This window comes from Schistocerca piceifrons, chromosome X (genome assembly GCF_021461385.2).
Source record: "Schistocerca piceifrons isolate TAMUIC-IGC-003096 chromosome X, iqSchPice1.1, whole genome shotgun sequence".
Lineage (NCBI taxonomy): Eukaryota > Metazoa > Arthropoda > Insecta > Orthoptera > Acrididae > Schistocerca > Schistocerca piceifrons.
The window spans coordinates 295,376,756-295,400,124 of record NC_060149.1 but is presented as its reverse complement, the minus strand read 5'-3'; the positions used below and the strand labels follow the sequence as shown (position 1 = coordinate 295,400,124).

Genomic DNA, 23,369 nt, shown 5'->3' with positions numbered 1-23,369 from the left:
AAAATTTTCAGTTTGAACATACCCAAAAACATTTGCTTTTGTCTGTGGCATTAGTGCTACACATATACTGATCAGAGGAGACATTATGAGAAAACATGCGACAGCATTATTAAGTGCCAGTTGTGAGCCTCGACTACATTCTTTTTTCACATGAAATTAATTTATTTAAATCCACCTAATCTCAATTACATTTTTGTTTTGTTTTGAGCCAAGTGGTGAATAGTTTCAACACTACTGTTTGTCTCCAAACCAGATCTAATGAGGCTACTGGATCAATAAATATGACTGGTGTTTTCTGCTGTTTGAGCAGTTTCTGTATAGCTCTAGCTATAGCTATCATTCATTTGTATGTTCATTTGTGGACAATGTTGTCTAATGCATGTTCAATGATTACGTTTTTCATAAAATACAGATGTAGAAACAAGAACATATATCTATCGAACTACTTTATTTACGAATGGGTTCACTGAGAATAATAATTTTTATGTATGTCACTTCACCTACCATTTTCCAACCTTTTAAACTTGCGTGGTATGTTTTTAGTTTGTAAAATGCTTGTAAATAATGCAAATGGTCAAGAATTTAGATAAATTTTCAATAAATTCTGTATGAATACTGTTAAAACTAAATGCTCTCCTTACTCTCATTCCTTTCTGAGCTGTTGCTACTTCCTTATGTCCCTAACAGAGCAAGTACTGTGCCTTAATATTTAAAGGCTTCATTGAGTGCTCTCAATTCCTTTATTCTAATTATATGTGTTTGAATCTGCAAGACTCTTAAGTGAAGGACAATGTTTATGAATGACAGTTTAGAGACTTTTCAGCAAGGACTAAGCATTCTACTTGAGCCATGGGCTGTATATCTATCCCCATAAACATTCTAGATCATAAGTAACAAATACTATTTTCTTGAGACCACATAGCTCCTTTGTAGGTTTCAAAACAGAGTCTGGAAACAAAATTTCCAGAAAAGTAACAGAAAATACTCAGCCACTCAGTTTCATTCATAAGGCACAGGAGTCTGTTGGTACTAACTGTTCAGGTTAACATCGCATTCCTTATTTTTAGTAAGCACATATTCAGTTTTGCTGTGGTGTTTGGGAAATAAAATATAAGCACAGCAAATATATGATCAGGTATGTGACTGGATTGAAGACTTCCCAAGATATAGAACTTACTGTGTATACCTCAATGTGAAGACATCACCATAAGCAAACACAAACTCAGGTCCTCAGAGAAATATGATAGCACTGTTCCTACTTACAGTAAAAAGAAATAACTTAATGCATAAAATCAGTCTGTCTCTGAGATCCATTGCAAATTGTATTGTTGTGTGCTATCGAATGATACTTGGAAAGACTTGTAGCACAATACAAGAAAACTTGCAGAAATTCAACATTCCGTGAAATTAAAACTAGTAGTATAATACACATTAATAGATAAGAAGTGTTCATATTGTTCCCATACAGCATCAGAGATAAATTATTAGAGCCTCTCACAACAACCAGATGAAACTGACCATCTGAAGAGAAATAAAATAGTATGACCACACAAACTAAATACCAAAGACACAGTGGAAGAATTCTGAAATAAGTACCTCGTATGTGAAGGAGGTTGCTTACAGTATCTTGTCTTATATACACCATCAATCCAAAAAGTTCTGAGAGTGCCATAACTATGTTTGCAGCTTGAACTAACAATTGTAAACAATAGGTGTACGATTGATCACTCAGATGCGAGGAGGCAGTTTTAAATAGTGGATGTGTGACTGTAGTTGTCAATGTTGTTGTGTCACAAACACACTGGAGCAACAGCTATAAATGAAGTGTCCAAGACATTCGCCAGAATGTTTTGAAAAAGAGAACAATGTGGCAAACTTTGTTCTGCACACCTCGATTCCCAACCAAAAATGACAACATGTGAAAACATGCAGCAGCTTGGCTGAAATGCAAACACGGACAATTCGTTTCCTACAAAATTATCACAGGTGACGAGACTTGGTGTTATAAATATGATCCTTCCACAAAACAACAAAGTCCAGAAATTTATATATAGAGTCAAGACTTTAATGATATGACTTACATTCAGTGTGATGAGCAAGTTGAACATCTCAAAGTAGTATTTTTCTGACAGTTCCAATTGGTTTTATGAATATTCTGTGCATTCTACTCAAGTGGAGGTAGAACACCTGGAGCATTAAAACCACCATATTAACTTTAGTCTAGTTTTTTATTAATCCAGTGACGAAACTTTTTGGACAGGTGGGGTATTCCTGTGTTAGGGAATGTTACCAAATCCCTCTTCATCACAAAACTCCACTTGAAAGTTGCTGCAGTAACATGAGGGTCTTTTGTGAGGGAGAGGGAAGACTGAATTAATTCACTTATGACTGAAAGAAATGAATCAGAGTTTTGTATGATAATGCACATAAGTATTCATTACAAAATGCTATCATATTAATACCTAATATACTTGTGAATATGGGGAGAGTTAAAGGAATGGTGCATACTTCTAGATCACTTCATCATGCGTCAATGTCATGGACTGAATTCCAGAACCTGCAGCAATGTATTATTGATTATCATAAATTAATTAGATGAGGAAGTTGAACCAGTGGTTTGCTTCATGATTTGAAGAAAACTGGTAGTCAACATGCATGTACAAAAGTTTACAGGTTGTTTCTTTCCATGCCACATTCAAATATGTTAACAAAGCACAATGTCACAGTTGAATACACGATATATTAACAAATATGACATTTTCTATTTTCTGAAGGTTTATATGTAACCATCATCTTATAACTATCTTATCATGGAATGAAAAGCAAATACTGTCACAATAAAAGTTATATTAAATACAATTACCTCATTGAAGTTCCATTACATTCACCTACAGGCACCCAACGCATATTTTCAGTATCAAGTTTTTCCACTGCATAATGTGTTATTTCAGAACCACCATCATCCTTTGGAGGTCTCCAAAACAATGAGCAAGATGATTTTGTTACATTGTCTGGTTTCAAGGGCCCTTCAGGTGGTGTTGGAACATCTGCAAATTTTTTTAAAAAATATTTTGTAACTCTATTGTTTAGAGCTTAATTTTGCACAATGAAGCAAAAAAGGGTAAAACTAACCAAGCACTGTAACATTAACTGTTGCAGTATCCACACCATTGATGTTCTTTGCAGTAATTGTGTATGTGCCACTATCTGCCCTTTTTGCATCAGTCACTCGAAGTTTTGTGTTGTAATCTTCATTGACAACTTTGATTCTATCAGTGTTAATCACTGCATCCCCTTTGAGAGACCACTGTTTGTTTGGTGGTGGTTCGCCAATAACTGGCACATCAAATTCAAAGTTCTGTCCAGCCCGTACTTTAATATCCAGCAAAGCATTTCTGTCAATATGTGGAGCCACTGGAAAAGAAAAAAGCTTGGTACTATAAACTGTGTCTAAGAAAACAAATATGAATACATCCCTAAGAAAAATAACTGATTCTTGATATAATACTATAAATAACTTAAGCATAAGTAAACATGTATACATGTGTTTATGCGCACGCACACACACACACACACACACACACACACACACACACACACACACACACACACTCTCTCTCTCTCTCTCTCTCTCTCTCTCTCTCTCTGTCATTATGCATTTAAAAAAAGACAAAAGCTTTTTGTCATATAAAATATAATGTAAGCCATTCATCACCCTTCTGTAGCTATTATTCAAAATCCAATTGGTTTCTATTCACACAATGAATCGATTTTGTATAGGTAATGCAATGTCTTCAGGCAAAAGAGACACTCTGTAAATAGTGTCCTCATCTTTAAAACATTGCAATCAATACACTATGAAACATTGCAAAAATTTCCCTAATGGCATATGGCATTGAAATACTTAAATATAACAAAAAAGAATTATCTAAAAACATTATTTTCATGTTGTATCAAATATTGATACCTGTAAACCTTGGGCAAAGAAAGACAAAAGTAAAATTGTAGTAATATTGTGAATAACTGGTCATACTAACTAGCGATGCTCTCACTGAGATGACTCTGTTAACATACAGACATAAGAGGCACACTACAAACAGAAGTGGCAAAAGAGGGAAATGCGATATGGTAGAAGCAAGTAACACAGAAGTGGATTAAGCTGTTACTTCTCTGAAGGTAACATTAAAACACATGGCATGGAAAAAACTGTCTATGCCAGTAATATAAAATTCTGTGCTTTAAAGCACTTTACTGTGGAATAATACTCTGTTTATGATAGTGGAGACTACATTTGTTGATAAAAATTACAACCAAAAAGTTGATACTTTTCATAATAGTTCCACAACCAGGTAAGATGAGTGCAAGAAATTAATCCGTTATAGAAGTACATAAACTAAACAGTCACCAAGGAGTTTTAAAATATGTAGTGTGTGGAATAATTACAGGGTGTGCTGTGCGCCCTGATTTTATTAAAGTCTGCAACTATCCAGATTTTTTCTTCAATTTATTTAGTCTGAGTTATGCCATAAAATTTAGTTGTTGTGGTGTGGATTGCAGCCCTTTCCCAACTGTGGCTCTGTATGCTTTCCAGTTAGAATCCTGCAGGTTGATATGGAAATTTAGTTGTGGTATGTGATTCAAGTGGACTCTGAAAATCATTAGCATGTAATCAGAAGAGAGGGCATTAGGCATTATTGGATAGACGTGCTGTGGTAACCTTGTAATGATAGTAACATCAATTTCATCAGGCATCTCTCTGTTGAATGGATGGCTGGGTCTAAAATTAAAGTGCTATAGTGTTGTGCCCCTTAGCAGCCCTGAGTAGGCAACTGCCACTTGTGTTTGCCATTTTGGAATTCTAATCTCCATGTTTTGCACTGAAATCACTACCAATGAACTTCTTTCAATGGAGGCCATTTAATTAGAGAAGTCAACTGGTTTGAGTAGGACAACAGATGGATGATATATGCCAACATATGTAATTCACTTTTAGGATGTCCTCACAGTGACACTTAATGGTTCCACCTCTGTAGTGCAATGAGATGAATGTGGTGGTGACAGAAATGTGTGAACATAGACTGCTTTGCCATGTTGTGCAGTAAGTGGGTCAGTGCAATAACAGTTATAATTTACAGCTAGCATCTTGCTGCCTGATCTTAAGTATGCCTCACACACCAGGCACACATCAATAATGTCACTGTGGAGAAACTGTTTGCCCCATATTCAATATGAACACTGTTTGCTTTCCACATGCAGATCATCAACCCATCTGGCAGCTATGCTGGGGTTCTGTGTATAGCCTCCACAGCCGTCTATAATGCAGCTGTAACTTGTTGTTGCAAGAGGTCCAAGGTAAACTGTTTGATTGTATTTTGCAGTGTGTTGTTTTGTCTCAGAGTTCCTCCAAATTGGATCAGTGTGGGTATCAAATTGCTGACCAATGTGGCATCAGTCTTTTGGAACTAAAACTATGAGTTTTTTTTTTTTTTTGTGAAGAGCATATGTCACACTGCCTGTTGGTGGGTAGCTATTGGTAGGTCTTGTGTCAGATTAGACTCATCCATACATGTGACTCCTTGCTGTCTGGAGAAGCTGCAGCACCATAGCTCATATCAGTTCCAGTTTTAGTTGCTTTCAATGACTGAGTGCACTGATACTTGGAAATGTTCTTGAAGGATTCACATTTTTTGTAACTGAAGTTGTGCACCTGGTGGTAGTTAGCGCACTTGTGATAACTGTCAGTGTATTTCACAGAATGCATCAACATGGCACAATGATGCGACTGCTACTGGGAAATGTTCTTGAAGGGTTCACATTTTTTGTAACTAAATTCATGCACCTGGTGGCAATTGGCACACTTGTGATGACTAGCAGTGCATTTTACAGAATGCTTCAGCCTGGTACAATGTTGTGCTAAGTGCCTGATAGCTTGCAACCTGAGCATTTTGTTGCGTTCTGTTCAGCTTGGAATTTTTTTAGAGTCACTTGGCCAGTAAAAATATAAATCCCCAGTATGATCTCTTTATGGTCTTCCAGTTTGTCTAGTGCAACCAAAAGCAACAGTAGTGGTAGCATGCCCATCCTTGTGCCAAATTGTGTGTGGTGATACCAAGCCCTTCCAGTTTCTGTCATACAGTCTTTGGTTCCATAAAAAAGGAGAAGCTATTAAGGAACAATTTCAGCAGCTTTGTCAGTGTCAAAGTATGTGTGAAGCACAGTAGTTGCTCATGCATTAACATCTTCATGGCCATCCTATAGTTATTAGGCATACTCAGGTAAACTTAATACATTATTTTGCTCATTAGCAATTAACCAAAATTGTAACATAGACTTCAGTACTAGTGCGGGTCTTAAGCTTCTTGTGCAGGTTCACATATTTGCATTCATGTTTGTGTACAATTTGCTGTACCAGAGGTTTCATTTTGATCAAAGCCTCCTCCAATGGTATCCCAAAAACATCAACTATCAGGTATCAGTTGCTTGTGGTGATAGGTGTGGCACTGGAGAGCTGTGTTGGTCAGGCAGTGTGTTTTTTTTTCTCCACATGTATGAAGTTTGCTACACCTTTACTCGTCTTCTACTTCTACTTTTTCTTCTTCTTTCAAGCCACTGAGAAAAGTCGTCAGCATTTCTTCATATTTTCATGTGAAAATGTTTTCATTAGACAAATTCTTCATATTTCACAAGGAGGTGGCAGGGTGGGACATCAAAACTTTGCCAATAACATTGCAGCAAGTGTGTCATCTTTCCACAAATTATTTTATCACAGGCTATTCTCATATCACTGTCTCTTAATTGTACGATGCTGCATCTTCCACCTTCTTCCCTTGTTCATGTATCTCAAATCACAAGAAAACAATATTTCAGCATTGTAAATAAACATTCACATATTGATCCTGCAGAATATTTTACCATTGAAAATAAATATTCACAGATTGTACAGAACAGGTTACTTCATGACTAATTCATATGTTGGTAAACATGAACACACAAATTCCTATTGTAAGCATTTCACTTTACTAATATGTGGGAAACAAAGAAGAGTTAATGCATGGAAATAAGAATAATAAGCAAATTAACAGACAGAAATAGCTAATTGATCAAATCAATTGCAGCCACTTTACGATACATACTATAATACGCAGATTATAAAAATATAAGAGCATTAGTTCTGAATTCTGACCTTTGATCTAAAAAAAAGTTCACTAATTTGTTGTATATAATAACGCACTTACAGTTCTTTGGTCGTGCTGTATGTGGTTTTGTTGGTGCACTAGGTTCACTAGGCCCTGCTTTGTTAACTGCACGAATTCTAAATTCATATTGGTTGCCCTCAATAAGATCTGGAACCTTGCCTGTTGTAACATCACCTTCCACCTCAGCGCATTTCTCCCAGTTTGGACTATAACAGAAAAATATTGCATCATTATAGTTTTTGCAACAGTGTCTTGGATGCCAAAAAAAATTGTTGTTTTCTTGCAGTAAGAATTTTTAGCTAATGAGGAAGTGTGTGAAACTGATAGAAAACTTTAAATAGTTTGCATGGAATATTTAACAGAGCTGGCTGAGGCAAAATGGTAAAAATCTGACACTGTTCTCAGTTTTAGTGAACTATAATAAAGTACCTACAAAGAGATTACAATTAAATGTGGGTCGTAGTATTCCTTTACTACTGATGGACAGATATGTATGATTTATTTCAGACTTTAAACAACTGGTTTTCAACAATACACAGTTTCACAATAATGTTATGCACGGAGCATTCTTTTAATTCAGTCTATATATATAGAGAGAGAGAGAGAGAGTGTGTGTGTGTGTGTGTGTGTGTGTGTGTGTGTGTGTGTGTGTGTGTGTGTGCGTGCAGTTAATTCGCTTCTCTCATATTCTATAGATCACATGCATAGTAAGTTGTGGCAAGAATTTTTTCTAATGCTTGGATTTAACAGTTTCTGTTCCTTAAGTGTTTGCTGATAATGATGACAAAGGTCTCAGAATGTTAGCCTATGGTAACTTTCATATTTTTATTTATGAAAATCATAAGAAATAATATTTAAATCAGTTCTAAATTTAGACAGAAATTACTGTACTGTAGTCCAGTGTTCTGTGCTAAGCCTCACATGTATTCATGGTATCTAATAGAGAAGCATAAGTGAAAATAGTGATTGTGATGATAATCTGTAAAGATTGGTAACTCCTTGATTCTCAGATAACATCCAAAATTATGTTTTAATGTCCATATGAAGTCCTGTCAGGTGGCTTACATTAGCTGTACATACAAAACTAACATTGTTAACACACCATAAAAAAATGTAATCTCAATTTTTAGAGATCCATGTAGCAATCTCAGTTGGGTGCATGCATAATTTCATGTTTTGTATAGCAACTTCATAAAAAATTCAGTTGTTTCAATGTACTGTATTTGACACACTAATCCAGTTTATATACATGCAATTTTATTAGCGACAACAGCAAAAGTTATAGAAAGCACTTTACCTATATTTGTCCTTCTTCTCAATTATGTAGCCAGTAATGGGTGACCCTCCATCTTTTTCTGGCTTTGACCATTTCAGCTCAACAAAATCTTTATCATAATCCGTAATTTCTGGAGTTCCTGGCTGACTTGGTTCATCTGTAAAACACAAACACAAAAATGTTTAGGTACCACGAAACCCAATTATCAGATTTACTCACAAATTAGTGGTAAAGCACGATTTTAGCTGTGTGCACGAAATATAATAATTACTGACCTCTTCATATTCAAGAATGGTGCTACACTGAATGAAAAATTCACAGACCTACATTATAAAACATTGCACACTCATCCTGTGCATGGATTGTATGAACATTCATAAAAAATGCAAATTATTGCAAATGTTGAACCCAAAACTTTGCAGTGCAGTAATTTATCTCTGCAATAGTCCTGTACTTTGAAAACTGAACTATGACTGCAGCATCTTTGAATTCTATGCATAATTTTTACTTTCAACAAAATGACATTAATGAAACTGAAAAACAATTTAATACAGCAGAACAATGGTAGATAACTAACCAAATGGATTCTTTGCCTCAATTGCTTGTGCTGTTGTTAATGGTTCTGATTTTCCTTGCTTGTTGACAGCACGGACTCTGAATTTATATTTGTGTCCTGGAGTGAGCCCATCAACCTCTAGAGATGTCTGAGGACCCTCTGTTTCTCCTGCAGGTACCCACCTTCCTGGAATTCCAAATGCAAAGTTGATAAAGGCAGTAAAATAGTTTAAAATATACTAGTTTCTTTTAGGTTTACATATAGGTTTACATATAGACAGTGGATTAAAATCAGAGCAAATTCATGTAATCTTTTTAAAGTACTGACCAAACTATCATTTTAACCAAAATTTTCATTTATGCTACATCCATTATATAGTGATCAAGTACGTTAATAATTTTATTTAATAAGATAACACCAAGAATATAGGAACCACAGCAGCATCTTGGGGAAATCCATGAATAAGTACATTATATTCTTCCAACGTTAATGCATCTGTAACTAGTTAAGATTACTTGCATTGCTTACTGGAAATTGAAATGTCGTGTGCCTAGGGCCTCCTGTCAGGTAGACCAGGCACGGTGCAAGTCTTTTGAGTTGACGCCACTTCAGCAACTTGCATGTTGAATGCATTACTTACCCAAATGACAGTGTAGTTACTTCAATGACGTATGCCATTTCAAAGTTTGGGGTCAACTTGGCCAGAGGATCATAATGGAGAGACTATAATTATGCCAACAAATATCTGAACCTGCCTATTTCAATGAGAAAAAAGCAGGAGGATAAGTGTTTAATGTCCCAATGACAATCTCAGATAAGAAAAAGATGGGGAAGGGAATCAGTCATGCCCCTTTACAAAGGAACTATCGTACCATTTGCCATAGTCAGTTTAGAGAAATTATGGAAAACCTAAATCTGGATGGCTAAATGAGAATTTGAACCTTTGTCTTCCCAAATGTAAGTCTTTGTAAAACATGTCCATAACAAACAAACATAGCAAGCAAGGTACGAATTACAAACATAAATGTTTGAAATGAAGTGAGTTCTGGGAAGTAGTAATATGGTCTACAGAAGCTTGCACATTAATGGAGTACAAGGGCAGTCAACTGAGAACAAGACACGTGGAAAAAAGTAAGAAAACTGTTTATTATTTTAAAGGTAGCTGCCACATTTGCTAACACATGAACCCACTGTGAGACAAGACAGTCAGTGCCTTCAAGGAAAAATGTTTGTGGCTGCCTATGGAACCACGATTGTACCCAGGTCCACACATCTTTGTCCAAAGCAAATCGATGGCAATGAATGTCTTTCTTTAGGGCTCAAAAATAGGGAAACTGCAAGAGGGGAAATCAGGACTGTATGGAGGATATGTAAGGACTTCTGCAGCATAGTTAAAACAACTTTGGCAACATACGGGCCCGTCCACTAGCTTCCAAGGTTGTTTGAACTAGACTGCAGTAGTTTTGCTGGGAAGCCCTTACACATCCTCCACACAATCCTGACCTCTTCCCATATTTTGGAGTCCTGAAGAAAGACATTCACTGCCATCAATTTGCTTTGGGCACAGAGGTGCACACCTGGGTACAATCATGGTTCTGCCGGCAACCAAAAGGGTTTTCCATGAAGGCGTAGACTGTCTTGTCTCACAGTGGGATAATCTGTTAACAGTTATGGCAATTACTTCTGAGATAATAACCAGTTCCCTTACTTTTTTCAATATGTCTTGCTTTCATTTGACTGCCCCTCATACAAGTTAAAGTACCAATGTAAGCCACACTGCATGGTGCATACTTCACAACTTATATACAAAATATTTGTAATTGTTAATACTTTACCTGAAGCTTCGTCCATCTTTTCAACAACATATTTTTCAACAGGCTGACCGCCATCATCTGCTGGTGGGTTCCAGGCTAACTTGCAACCCTCTGCATGAATGTCGGATACCTTCAGTGGACCACCAGGTGGGCTTGGTTTGTCTAAAATACAAGTAAATATCACATCAACAATATTCAATCACAATACTGCTGAGTGACAAGTGACAACAAACGCTTCTATGTGACCCATGTTATTAGGAACAAAGAAGTTTGTCATAAGGTTACTGGTTTTATTTTTAAATTAAATAAAACTTTTTTGTATATATATTCTGCCAATCCTCCCCCTACCCTCCTGCCCTACTAATGTTTGTCACACAGCAACATAACCTGCATGAACTCTTATAATGGACACAGACCCAACACACAAATCTGCTATGATCATTGGAGTATCCAAGAAGGTTAAAATTATATGTGAATAGCTCATAAAATATGTGTTGCATCTTGGTCATTACTGTTATGCATGATACTTAAAAGATTTTTGGTATTACTGCTATTAAGGAGATGGTAAGCAGGAATGTGTGCCCTAGTTCTGTTATTTCATTTGTCTACAAACATTCAACATTATCATATAAAATTAAACTATTAGGATACAAAACTTCATAGTAAAATCTGTTTACTGTCTTTTAGCTGTGACTTTGAAGTGTACACTGGCATAGCAAAAATGCTATAAAGTCGACAGAATTTATTATTAAGTTTTCCCATTTATTTCATTGTTTCTGTTTGCCAAAATACCCATTATACATAGCATGAAATTTTTAAATTACTTCACATCCCACTAATTAGACATAGTATGAACATTTTGATGATCATTACTTTTATCTGAACTTACCTAAAACAATTACGTTTACTTCTGCTTCATCACGCCCATTAATGTTCTCTGCCACAATTTTATACTTTCCTGACTCAGCTCTTGTCGCCATTCTCACATTAATTTTTGTATTATATTCTGCATGCTGAACTTTAATTCTGTCTGATGGTCTCACTTCTTTTCCTTGTAACAGCCATTTTGTTGTTGGCGGAGGTTCTCCACTAACTTTGACATCAAATCCAAAGTTTTGACCTGCTTTGATTCTTACTTCTATCAGATTTGTTCGATCTATTTTTGGAGCAAGATTACGTGGCTTGGCAATAATTGTTGGTGTGGCATCACTGGGTTCACCTGGCCCAGCAGCATTTACAGCGCGAACCCTGAACTCATACGGCTGTCCCTCAATTAGGTCAGGCACAGTGGCAGTTGTCTGTCCTGCTGGAACCTCCAGAGCTTTCTCCCACTGTCCATACTTGTCTTTCTTCTCTACAACATAGCCAGTGATAGGTGAGCCTCCGTCATCCTTTGGTGGTGTCCATTTCAGATCAACATGGTCTTTGTCCCAGTCTGTAGCTTTTAGATCACCAGGTTTTCCAGGTTCATCTGTAAAACAACAAAGAGGAAGTGAGTAAATAAGTGAAATAACAATTTTAGTGCCACTGAAGCATTACTTTTGTAGAATTCTGTGATGTACATGTGATAGATTAACACAGATATTCTTTTCCAAGTTTAATTCACTGTAGAAAAAGACAGAAAACACCCAAAGATATGAGTGAAATGTTTATCATTTAAAAGTTTTCTCTACAAAAACATGTGGTTACAAGGGAACTTTTCTTCATGATGTAAACAGAATGACGTCAGTCATAGTGAGGGTCTTGAATGCATGCAACAAAACTAGATAAAATATGTATTTGTACTTATTTCTCTTCCATATCTGACTTCCGTATACACAAACTGTAGTTATCTTCATTATGAGAGGAGTGTTATCTAAGTAATTTTACATGTAATCTGGTCTGTAAGACTAGACAGAGCTCTCATTCATCTCAATACAAGTGAAAACACAGACAGATAGGAAATGATATGATTAATGTATTGCTGGAGGCTTCTCCACATTTTGGCCACGATGATTCTGTCAAAACATTGGTCAATAGCCTGCTACGTTATTCTACAAATGAGCTTGACTTTGTTTCTAGTGAACTTAAATGACAATAGGGCATTAAGCTATGACTCTCCACCTTATTTTAGAAAGACAGGAAAGCAGTTATCTTGAAAAACACATATAGTTTCCTATTTATTTTTCTTGTCAGTTTAACACATCATGGTAGTGGTTGTAGGTGCCCTAGAACTGCAATTTTAAAAACTAGAATTCAAATAGTTTGTATGAAGATTAGTTTTCTGTGTCACTTGAATCATATACATACTCAATGAAAGCATATGGAAATTCATATTTCCTGTTCTCATGTCCTGCAACAACCTGGCAAGACTGTTGGAGAACATAGGGTAACATTTCATGGATTTGTGGCAGTCTTGTGAAGTAACAGAAGAACTTCAGGAATATCCTTAATGATGATATGCCATTTTTGCAGGATGCAATGTGTTGTAGACTTCTTGCCTATGCAAATGCAAGAGGGAAAACACCACCTACAAAAGACTGTGTTAGGATAATTTTCCTGTTGTAAGTCTCTTAGTACCTATTTACTTTATTTTTATTGTGAAGATCATATCACTTAAAGCTTTCTATGTAATGATCTATTTAATAAACATTCCACGGCTCCTAAATAGCAAATCAATATTCCCATTCCAAGGCAAGGAGGGAGAGGGAGATGGCACACACATTATTGTGCTGCTGGGAGATAATAACATACGTAATATGATTAATCTACACATCTACCAGAGACGTGTGTTTTATGTACAAACATTTCTCCATTGCTTCTTCATCAGGTGACTTGTACCATACTATTAAACATAATGATGCAAGGACAAATAAATCTAATAATAATAATAATAATAATAATAACAAAAAACTGATTGTCAGTAGCCAAAGTAAATTTCTACTGAAGTTAGTGTGAGTCGTGTTTTCAGTTATTTAAAAGAAAGGCAGCCTTCACCACTTTAACCATATCAAACCTTGTTTGTGATGGTGCATGTTTCTTTGAAGTTTCTGTAATACTATCAAGCTAAACATTCTGATTCCATTTAAACAGGTGGCATAATACAGCATATAGAGGAAAATACTGAATACAGCTTACTGGAACAAATTACCTCAGTTTAATATGACAAACCTGCTTGTAAATAATCCAGAAGCTATATAATCATGAACAAATAGGAACAGAGAATTAAATTTAACACTTTATATCAACAACTTAAAAAATAGTGTTAATCAATACTGAAAAATAAAAAAAAGAAATAAATAAATAAAAAAATATACAGGCAAAATGAAACCAAACTAGGAGTGAATAGAGAACAAAATACCAGTGATAAAGTGATTAAAATTTCAGAGATGTGGTGTACATGTAGAGCCAGCAATGCTTTTCTTGGATGACCACAAAGATCAATGATACAGCTAACTGAGTGAATGAATCAGCTTTAAAAGAAATATATATGTGATAGTATGATCATATGGGTTTTATTATGTATCTTAACACAAGTGTATTTCTCAGTGTTGCAACTCTCACATATGTTAGTGTCTTTTTAGCTCCTTTCATTTTGAGAAAAATTAAGAGTATAAAGGCAATATACTTAATCATTGGAAAAATATGAAGGCTGTTATGATTAATTAAAAATAACAATATATTTTCAATGAGCTAGTATTAATGCAAATACTTACCAAATGGATTTTTAGCCACAATGGTCTCTGTAGCTACCAATGGTTCTGATTCACCTTCTGAATTCACAGCAGCTACACGGAATTTATATTCTTTCCCAGGTGTTAATCCAGTAACCTCCATAGCTACAAATGTAAAATGACAATTTTAAAATCAATTGTGAATAGTAATAACGATGAATTATAATGCTTGTGAGGTTTTCAAGAGGTTGTAGTCCTTGTCCTTTGAAGTAAAACTTTTAATCACAAGTTTTAGTTTGCTAATGGTATTTAGATCAACTTATATCAACATAATAATTATTTCACAGATACAGCATATAGCATTAATATATATAAAATAAAAGAAAGTAACATTTGACCATTATCTCTGAAGCAGCCATAACTTCACTCAAACTGAAAATCTAGCTGTATTGCTAACAAACAAAAGACAAAAATTAACTTTCCTATTCAACAATCCAAATCATTCCAGGTAGGTTTTCACTATTGTATATGGGATTAGATTTTTTAGTATTGCTGAACATCAGACAAATAGGGTTTCTAATTCTTCTTGAGTAAGAATTTAGTCCATCAATGAGTAAAAATTTCATCATTCCTGTCTAGTGCCCCTTATCCAGCCAACACTAGGTAGTGATTGGTATTGTCCTTCTCCAATTTTGTGGAGCACCAATCATCCACTTTTATAGGCTATAATTATAATGGGGTCACTGCTCCCAAAGGAATTTTAAATCTACACCCCTCACCCACCCTTCACCACAGCCCACCCCTTGCTTGATGTCAACCTAACTCTTGTAAATTCTTACAAGTGTTAGTACATATACTATATGCTCCTTTGTTTCGTCATGTTCTCTCATGTACCAAATGTTTCAGAATTAATCAACTGTTTCTGGTGTGATACTCTGTTGAAGTGAACTGTAAATGTGCACATCATTAGTACTGCTAAGCTTCTTTTTTTCATTTTTGTAATGTATGTTGAATAGACCGTCAGTGAGAGAGCACCTTGAGTTCCTGCTGCTAATAAGGCAAGTACACCATTCGTTTGTTATATATTTTTATGAGCTTCCAACAGAAGCGACTTATTCACAGATGAATGTGTAGTTACTAGTTTATTATTGTAATTTTTTGTGTGTTTGAGTGCTTACTAACCACAACCTTTTATTCTAATAACAGTGTAGCATACAGTACCGTTGTTGTTATTGACCCTTGTATCGAACCTTGTATCATACAGGCTTTTGTTTGTTTTAGTTAGTGTAGCTCAGTGTTGGATAGATGGTCAGTGAGAGAGCACCTCGAGTTCCTGCCTAAAAAGGCAAGTACACCATTTGTTTGTTATATATTTTTATGAGCTTCCAACAAAAGCGACTTATTTACAGATACCTGTGTAGTTACTAGTTTATTTTTGTAATTTCTTGCATGTTCGAGTGCTTACTAGGCACAACTTTTTCTTTTAATAATAATGTAGCATACAATACCACCATTGTTATTGACCCTCGTATCGTACAGGCTACTGTTTGTTTCAGTTAGTGTAGCATAGTGTTAGTTAGACCGTCAGTGAGAGAGCACCTCAAATTCCTGCTGCTAATAAGCCAAGTACACCATTTGTTTGTTAAATATTTTTACGAGCTTCAAACAGAAGTGACTTCAGTAATGGAAAGGAACTGAGATTGCTTTATACAGATGCGAGCCGAGTTGGTGACCCTTTGCTCAAAGATCCAGGCCATGTTAGCTCCCATCAGACAGTTTGAGGCTGCTGTCAAGAGGCACCACTGTGGGGGGTTGGTCACAGGGATGCAAGGGATGCTGAGCACATCCCATGTGTCCCCAAAGTGGTGCACTGCTGTGGCTGCCCAGGCTACTGCCTGCACTGAGGTGGACCTCTTACCTGTGGTCAAGTGGGAGATCATTCCAAAGTCTGGCAGGCAGCGAAAGACTTTCCAAGGGGCTGATTGTATGGCCTCCCTGGTTCCTTTGATGAACAAGTTTCAAGCGTTATATGCAGCTGACGAAGTCTCTAAGCTGGATACAGTCATCTACCCTGTTCCAGAGGAAGATTCTCAGTCCACAAGGTCTGGGCATTCACAGAGGGTGGGTTTGCTGGTAGTTGGGAGATCCAACATTAGGCATGTAATGCAGCCCCTTAGAACATGGCTGCCAATGAGGTGAAGGAAGCCAGTGTGCAGTCCATGTGCATACCGGGGGGAGTCATTCTAGATGTGGAAAGGGTGCTTCCAGATGCCATGAAGAGTACAGGGTACAGCCAACTGCAGGTGGTGGCTCATGTTGGTAATAATGATGTGTGTCACTTTGGATCGGAGGAGATTCTCTCTGGTTTTGAGCAGCTAGCTGAAATGGTGAAGACTGCCAGTCTTGCTTGCGAGATTAAGGTGGAGCTCACCGTCTGCAGCATCATCAATAGAACAGACTGTGGTCGTTTAGTGCAGAGCCAAGTGGAGGGTCTGAATCAGAGGCACAAGCTGTTCTGTGTCCGTGTAGGCTGCAGATTCCTTTAGTGCCACCGGATGGTGGGTTTCCTGGTTCCACTTAATAGGTCAGGAGTCCACTACACACAGGAAGTGGCTACACAGGTAGTGGGGGCTGTCTGGAAGGGACTGGGAAGTCCTTTAGGTTAGAGGGTCTCGGGAAACCACAGAAAGCTTATCCGTCTAAAAGAGGGCAGCTAAAACAGATTAATGTAGTTGTAAAAATGATCGGTCTTATAGTTGTAAATTGTTGTAGCTGTGATGAAAAAGAATCAGAGCTCCAAGTGCTAATAGAAAGCATTGAAGCTCAAATAGTTATAGGTACAGAAAGCTGGCTAAAGCTGGAAATAAGGTCAGTGAAAATTTTTTCAAAGGATCTAACAGTGTTCAGAAAGGATAGATTAAATACAGCTGGTGGTGGATTGCTGTCAGAAATAGTTTACCTTGTAGTGAAATTGAGATAGATAGTTCCTGCAAAATAGTATGTGTAGACGCTACACTTGACAATCGGACTAAACTATTAATTGGATCGTTTTACCAACCCTCCGACTCTGAAAATATATTTTCTGAACTGTTCAAGGAAAACTTGAGTCTCAATTCAATTATACATATATACTCATACAATTATAGTCAGTGGTGAGTTCAATAAACCCTCAATATGCTGGAAAAATTATACATTTAAAGCCGGCAGCAGGCATAAAATGTCATCTGAAATTGTACTGAATGCTTTCTCAGAAAATTATTTTGCACAATTAAGATCATGAGCACACTCAAAGCATAAATGGTTGCAAAAGCAAACTTGACCTCTTAGCACCAAATAATCCTGGATGAGTAGGGAGTATTATGGAGAATACAGGGACTAACGACCGCAAGGCAGTTGCTGCTAGTACTCAATCACTGTCCAGAGCCAAGGACTAATTGCTCACCGCTCATTTATGATATCCCAAATATCCTCAATAGGAATAGCAATTAAACAATAACATAAGTGACTTCCCCATCAAGCGACAGCCCAAACTATTCCATTCACCTCCCTGGCAGAAGCACTTTTTCTTTACTACAGCAATTAAATGATAACATAATTACTCATGAGTGATGGCAGCCTAATGTCTGTACAGTACTCCTTGAACCATTCTGATACAATTCAGCAGTGACAGAGCGACGATCTGTTTTGTGGTGTCTCAAAGGCAAACAAGTCAATACATGTGATCATATAGTATATTGCTGTATTTTCTTCGAATGAGAGACAACAGCAGACACGTAAGAGGTATAAATCCATCTCATGTACATAGCTTTCACATGAGAGGTCTTCAATATGCTTTTATCCTGCCAATGGTGTATATCAGCATATATAGTGACTCATCAATCCACTTGACCTTTTCCCTTACTCTGAGGATCCAATGGCAATGTTACTAAGTCGATGCTAATTTCAGTACCATGTGATGTCTGGTGAGTACATCAACTTGTGTGTGGCATTGGATCATGCACCCCTCTAATGAGGGGGTCATCATGTATAGCATGGCTGCTGAATAATCATTGTTTTGCAGCTTTAACTGGTGAATGATTTGCTGCAGTGTGTCATATCTAATCTGTATAGTGTTACAATCTGAAATAGTCAATGGCAGCCCTTGCCATCAACATCCATAGCAATTGATTCCAGTGATGATGCTTTCCCTTAATCCATGATCTTCAGGTACCCCTTTGAAAGTCCAGTGCTTGAATGATCTCAGATGTGAAGCATTCCATGTGCCACCAGCTGCAATTGGGATATGATCGAATGCACTGATGTTACACGCTTTGATTACCATGCTGTCAGACAGTACAAGGCCTGATGAATTCCCCATCAAGTGACAGGTCAGACTATTCCATTCACCTACCTGGCAGAAGCACTTTTTCTTCGCCATAGCAATTAAATGATAATATAATTACTCATGAGTGTAAATATAATACTGAATATGATAAATTTAACAATACCATGGAACAAGACAACCATCCTTCATTATGAAGACTAGATAATTCATGGAGTATAAACATCTGACAATGATACATCTTTTTCAATAATGTAAAATTCAAAACTTAGCTAGTAGCCAGTAGCTGTCTTCCTCCCTCACAGATACCTCATACTATTTACCATACAAATATGGTTTCTCAGATGCCAATTTTTAGCATCTTATCCCCAAGTCTATATCATAATAAATTTATGAAAACAACTTCAAATAATGTTATCTCATGTTTTCTAAAAAGAGACCAACAATGACAGCTAAATCCTGTGAATTTGGATAGCTTGAAGGAGAAGGGACTGTAACATCACAACTGAAGAAGCTTAAGTAAAATTTTTATAACTAAGTCAATGGTAGCATATTTAACACATTTTCCCCATTTTCCCATATATCTTAGTATAACATTTACTCATGAGACTAGACATTCACAAACACTAATCAGTTATATTAACCTGGTTCATTGGATCTTCCACAAGGTACCCAACAGCCTGTCTCTGGATCCATCTTTTCAACTTGGTAATACTCGATTGGAGTACCTCCATCATCCTTTGGTCGCTTCCATTTGAGTTTACATCCTTCCTTGTGGACATCAGATACCTAAAGTGTAAAAAAGGAATTAACTGGATGATGGAAAAACCTGGTGGAACACAAAGATGACCTGAGAAAAAACATCAAGACATAACACTGGACAGCAGACAGGCACAAAAACAAGGAGTTGGGTATTACAGTTGTATTAGTGTATTCCCAGGTGACAACATGTGGAGAGCATGTAAGAGATTTTTAAATTAGCACTAATGATAAAGTGTCAAAGATTTACTTGCCAATGACAACTTAGTATCATTAGTTTTTAGTTGTTGGAGTCAACAGAAGTGCAGTATTCATTTCATCCAAAAACCAAGAACTAAGTGGTGTGATTGTAAATGATGTTTTTCACAAAATTATTAAGTGGTTCTCAGCAAACAGACTCTCTTTAAATTTTTATAAAACACAGTATATACAATTCCATACAGTAAATGGCACAACTCCAGTAATAAATATAGACTTTGAACAGAAGTCTGTAGCAAAGGTAGAATTTTCAAAATTTTTAGGTGTGTCCATTGATGAGAGGTTAAACTGGAAGCAACACGTTGATGGTCTGCTGAAACGTCTGAGTTCAGCTACGTATGCTATTAGGGTTATTGCAAATTTTGGTGATAAGAATCTCAGTAAATTAGCTAACTATGCCTACTTTCATTCACTGCTTTCGTATGGCATCATATTATGGGGTAATTCATTGTTAAGTAGAAAAGTATTCATTGCTCAAAAACGTGTAATCAGAATAATTGCTGGAGCCCACCCACGGTCATCCTGCAGACATCTATTTAAGGATCTAGGGATCCTCACAGTAACTTCACAGTATATATATTCACTTATGAAATTTGTTGTTAATAATCCAACCCAGTTCAAAAGTAATAGCAGTGTGCATAGCTATAACACCAGGAGAAAGGATGATCTTCACTATGCAGGGTTAAATCTGACTTTGGCACAGAAAGGGGTAAATTATGCTGCAACAAAAGTCTTTGGTCACCTACCAAACAGCATCAAAAGCCTGAGAGATAGCCAACTAACTTTTAAAAATAAATTAAAAGAATTTCTAGATGACAACTCCTACTCATTGGCTGAATTTTTAGATATAAATTAAGGGAGGAAAGAAAACTACTACAACAACTTAAACATTAGTGTCATGCAATATTTTGTGTAATGTAATATCTTGTACAGACATCTTTTATTAATCTGACACGTTCCACATCATTATGAAGTGTCGTATTCATGATCTATGGAACAAGTATTAATCTAATCTAATCTAATCTGCTTCATTCATTGTAAAAATATATATTTTGTATCATAACTGAACCATGTACAAAAATACAGTATTGATATCCATTTTGGGGAGCTCTTACCTGAAGTGGTCCTTCTGGAGCAGTTGGTTTGTCAGTGACAGTCACATTCACAGTCACCGAATCCTTTCCAGATGTATTTGTGGCTGTTATTGTATATTCACCAGAATCACCACGGTGTACAGGACGGATTACAAGCTTGCTGTTATAATCCACATTATCAACTTGCACTGTCTTGGATGACCTAAAAAAAAATTACAATTTCACTTTTTTCACTATCACCAATTGCAACTACAAATTTGAAGACCTAAAGTGAAAGCGAATACAGGCAGGGGAAAATTGGGGGGATTGAGGATGATGAATCCTATGACTCCCAGTATGTTGCAAGCCATTTGATGCCACTTTGTGGACCACATGACAATTTCATTATATTTGTATCCAACAGCTTCTCATTTGGGCTTATGAGGTTGTGCACATCCTGCTCCATACATATATTTCCATACCAGAAAAATCTGAGGTAGTTACCAGGAATCAAAACTGGAACCTCCATGATAATAGCCAACAACACTAGCCACTACATCACAGAAGCAGCTCTAGTGGCTCCTTGATACTGGCTGCTGTTGGGCTACAGGTACTGACACAAAGTCTCCAGTCACACTCTTACTTAGTAGATACAAATATTATTAGACTTAGAATGCTGTGTCTACTAATATATCATTAGAGCAGCTACGAAACACATATACTGAAGAAATTATTACAGTTTTATTAATATTCAGACAAGACTAGTATAAGGTTATGGATTATAGGAAAGCAACTTAACAGTTTAATGAAATACTTTTTATTGAAATTAGTTCAATAGTCCAAATTTAAACTGGCTTGTGATGATGTTATTGAACAACGGTTTCATTCATTGAAATTTATTGATGGTAAATATCTGCATCATTCATATTTCACCACATTATACAAGAATGATGATTTAATACCCAGCTGCTATGCATGGGTATTGAAGTGTTTAGTAATTTGTTCCTTATTGACTACTTAGCCTCTGCACAAGATTCCTATTGATACCAGCAGTAGATTTATCACATTCCTTGTTTTTATTTTCATTTGATTAATACAACACAGTGAACCATGCTTCAAAATAAAATATATCTAATGTCAAGGATTAGGTGTGCCAAAAGCAGACAGTCTTCCAAGTCCTGCAACTGAACCATTAAAAGACTTGCATACACAAAACAAATAATTATGTCAGATGATAACAATGATGACAGACAACAGTTATAAAACTTCCAGTACTGGATAAAAAGGCTGTCTGTGTTGCAAGTGTGTAATATTTATTCTGAACCAATGATACAGTAGTTAACGTTGAAAGAAATAAAACAGAACACTTATCACAGTTTTGCAAATCAGATGTAGCTCCTTAACATATAATAGTTTCAATAAAAAATTTATCAGACCTAAGTTATTATTAAGTATTCATTATCATACCCAATTCCTAAAGCATATTTCAATGTTCTGAAAAGCTTGTAAGGGTGTTGCAGGGGAGATTGCACTGAGAGATATTTGTTAAGAAAAAATTTGATATGTTGCACCATTTCCACATTATTTAGTACTGAAGCTAGCAAATCAGGTTGTTGCATACACAAATTCAAGCACTAGCATGCACTAAAATGCAGCATGGTAACGCAAAGACATAAAAATCCAGTAATGCACAGACGTCTTGTTTGAATGCTCATTACCACTAAAAACGTGCCTTTCTGGAAATGGTATATGCAAGCTTGGCGAAGAACAAGTTTGGTGACATTGTCTCTCGCAGGTTCCTTGAGTTTGAATGCATGATGACTGGTTCACTTTAATGCTACATAACTCAGAAATGGTGCAACACGTTGAATTTTTTTCTTACTGACTGAGGAGCATTTTTTCAAAACTCTGTATATGCAAAAAATTAGGCATTGTGATGGCATAATGTTGATCTTTCACTTCAAACTCATGAACCAAGTCTTAGCAAAAGTCGACTACTACTGTGTATAGTTCCACAAGGTTTTAGCAAAACTCGATACGTGTATTCTCACAGTTACAGCGTAAGTCTCTACTGTCTCGACTCTCTTTCTGTAGCAAGCAGTTAACAATAATGGAGTATATTGGTTGCTTTAAGCAATGTTACTCATTGTTGTAACAATACTTATTGGTGAGAATAGTGTTGCAACCAGACTTTACTGTCATACAAACAAATGCAGCTTACTTTTAGACTAGTATTAACTTGATGCTCATGTGTACGTCTACAAAAAAGTATTGCATGAGGAAGCAGAATGGATTATGAGTCTCACAATTCTAAAAATGGCATACAGGTCAAAGAATGTTCCAATGGAAGAAAATCTTGATTCAAGAAGAGCTTTCATTGACCTGACACGCAAACCAAAAAGTGTTAAAAGGAACCTATCGTTAAATGCAACCATGGACTAGAGATTTCACCTTAAAAAGCTA

General features: G+C 36.4%; 1 protein-coding gene across 20 annotated transcripts in view; it reads right to left on the bottom strand.

Annotated features, from left to right (window-relative positions):
* Positions 1-23,369, bottom strand: part of LOC124721411 (twitchin) — a 377,390-nt gene that overhangs the window by 109,724 nt on the left and 244,297 nt on the right. For all 20 annotated transcript variants that reach the window (XM_047246370.1, XM_047246371.1, XM_047246372.1 and 17 more), the window contains 10 exons: positions 20,949-21,129; positions 19,461-19,605; positions 14,538-14,660; positions 11,732-12,313; positions 10,864-11,004; positions 9,050-9,214; positions 8,494-8,629; positions 7,236-7,402; positions 3,133-3,414; positions 2,864-3,047 (listed from right to left, as the gene is read on the bottom strand). In XM_047246370.1, coding sequence (XP_047102326.1) covers positions 2,864-3,047; positions 3,133-3,414; positions 7,236-7,402; positions 8,494-8,629; positions 9,050-9,214; positions 10,864-11,004; positions 11,732-12,313; positions 14,538-14,660; positions 19,461-19,605; positions 20,949-21,129 — 2,106 coding nt within the window. The remainder of the gene's footprint in view (positions 1-2,863; positions 3,048-3,132; positions 3,415-7,235; positions 7,403-8,493; positions 8,630-9,049; positions 9,215-10,863; positions 11,005-11,731; positions 12,314-14,537; positions 14,661-19,460; positions 19,606-20,948; positions 21,130-23,369) is intronic.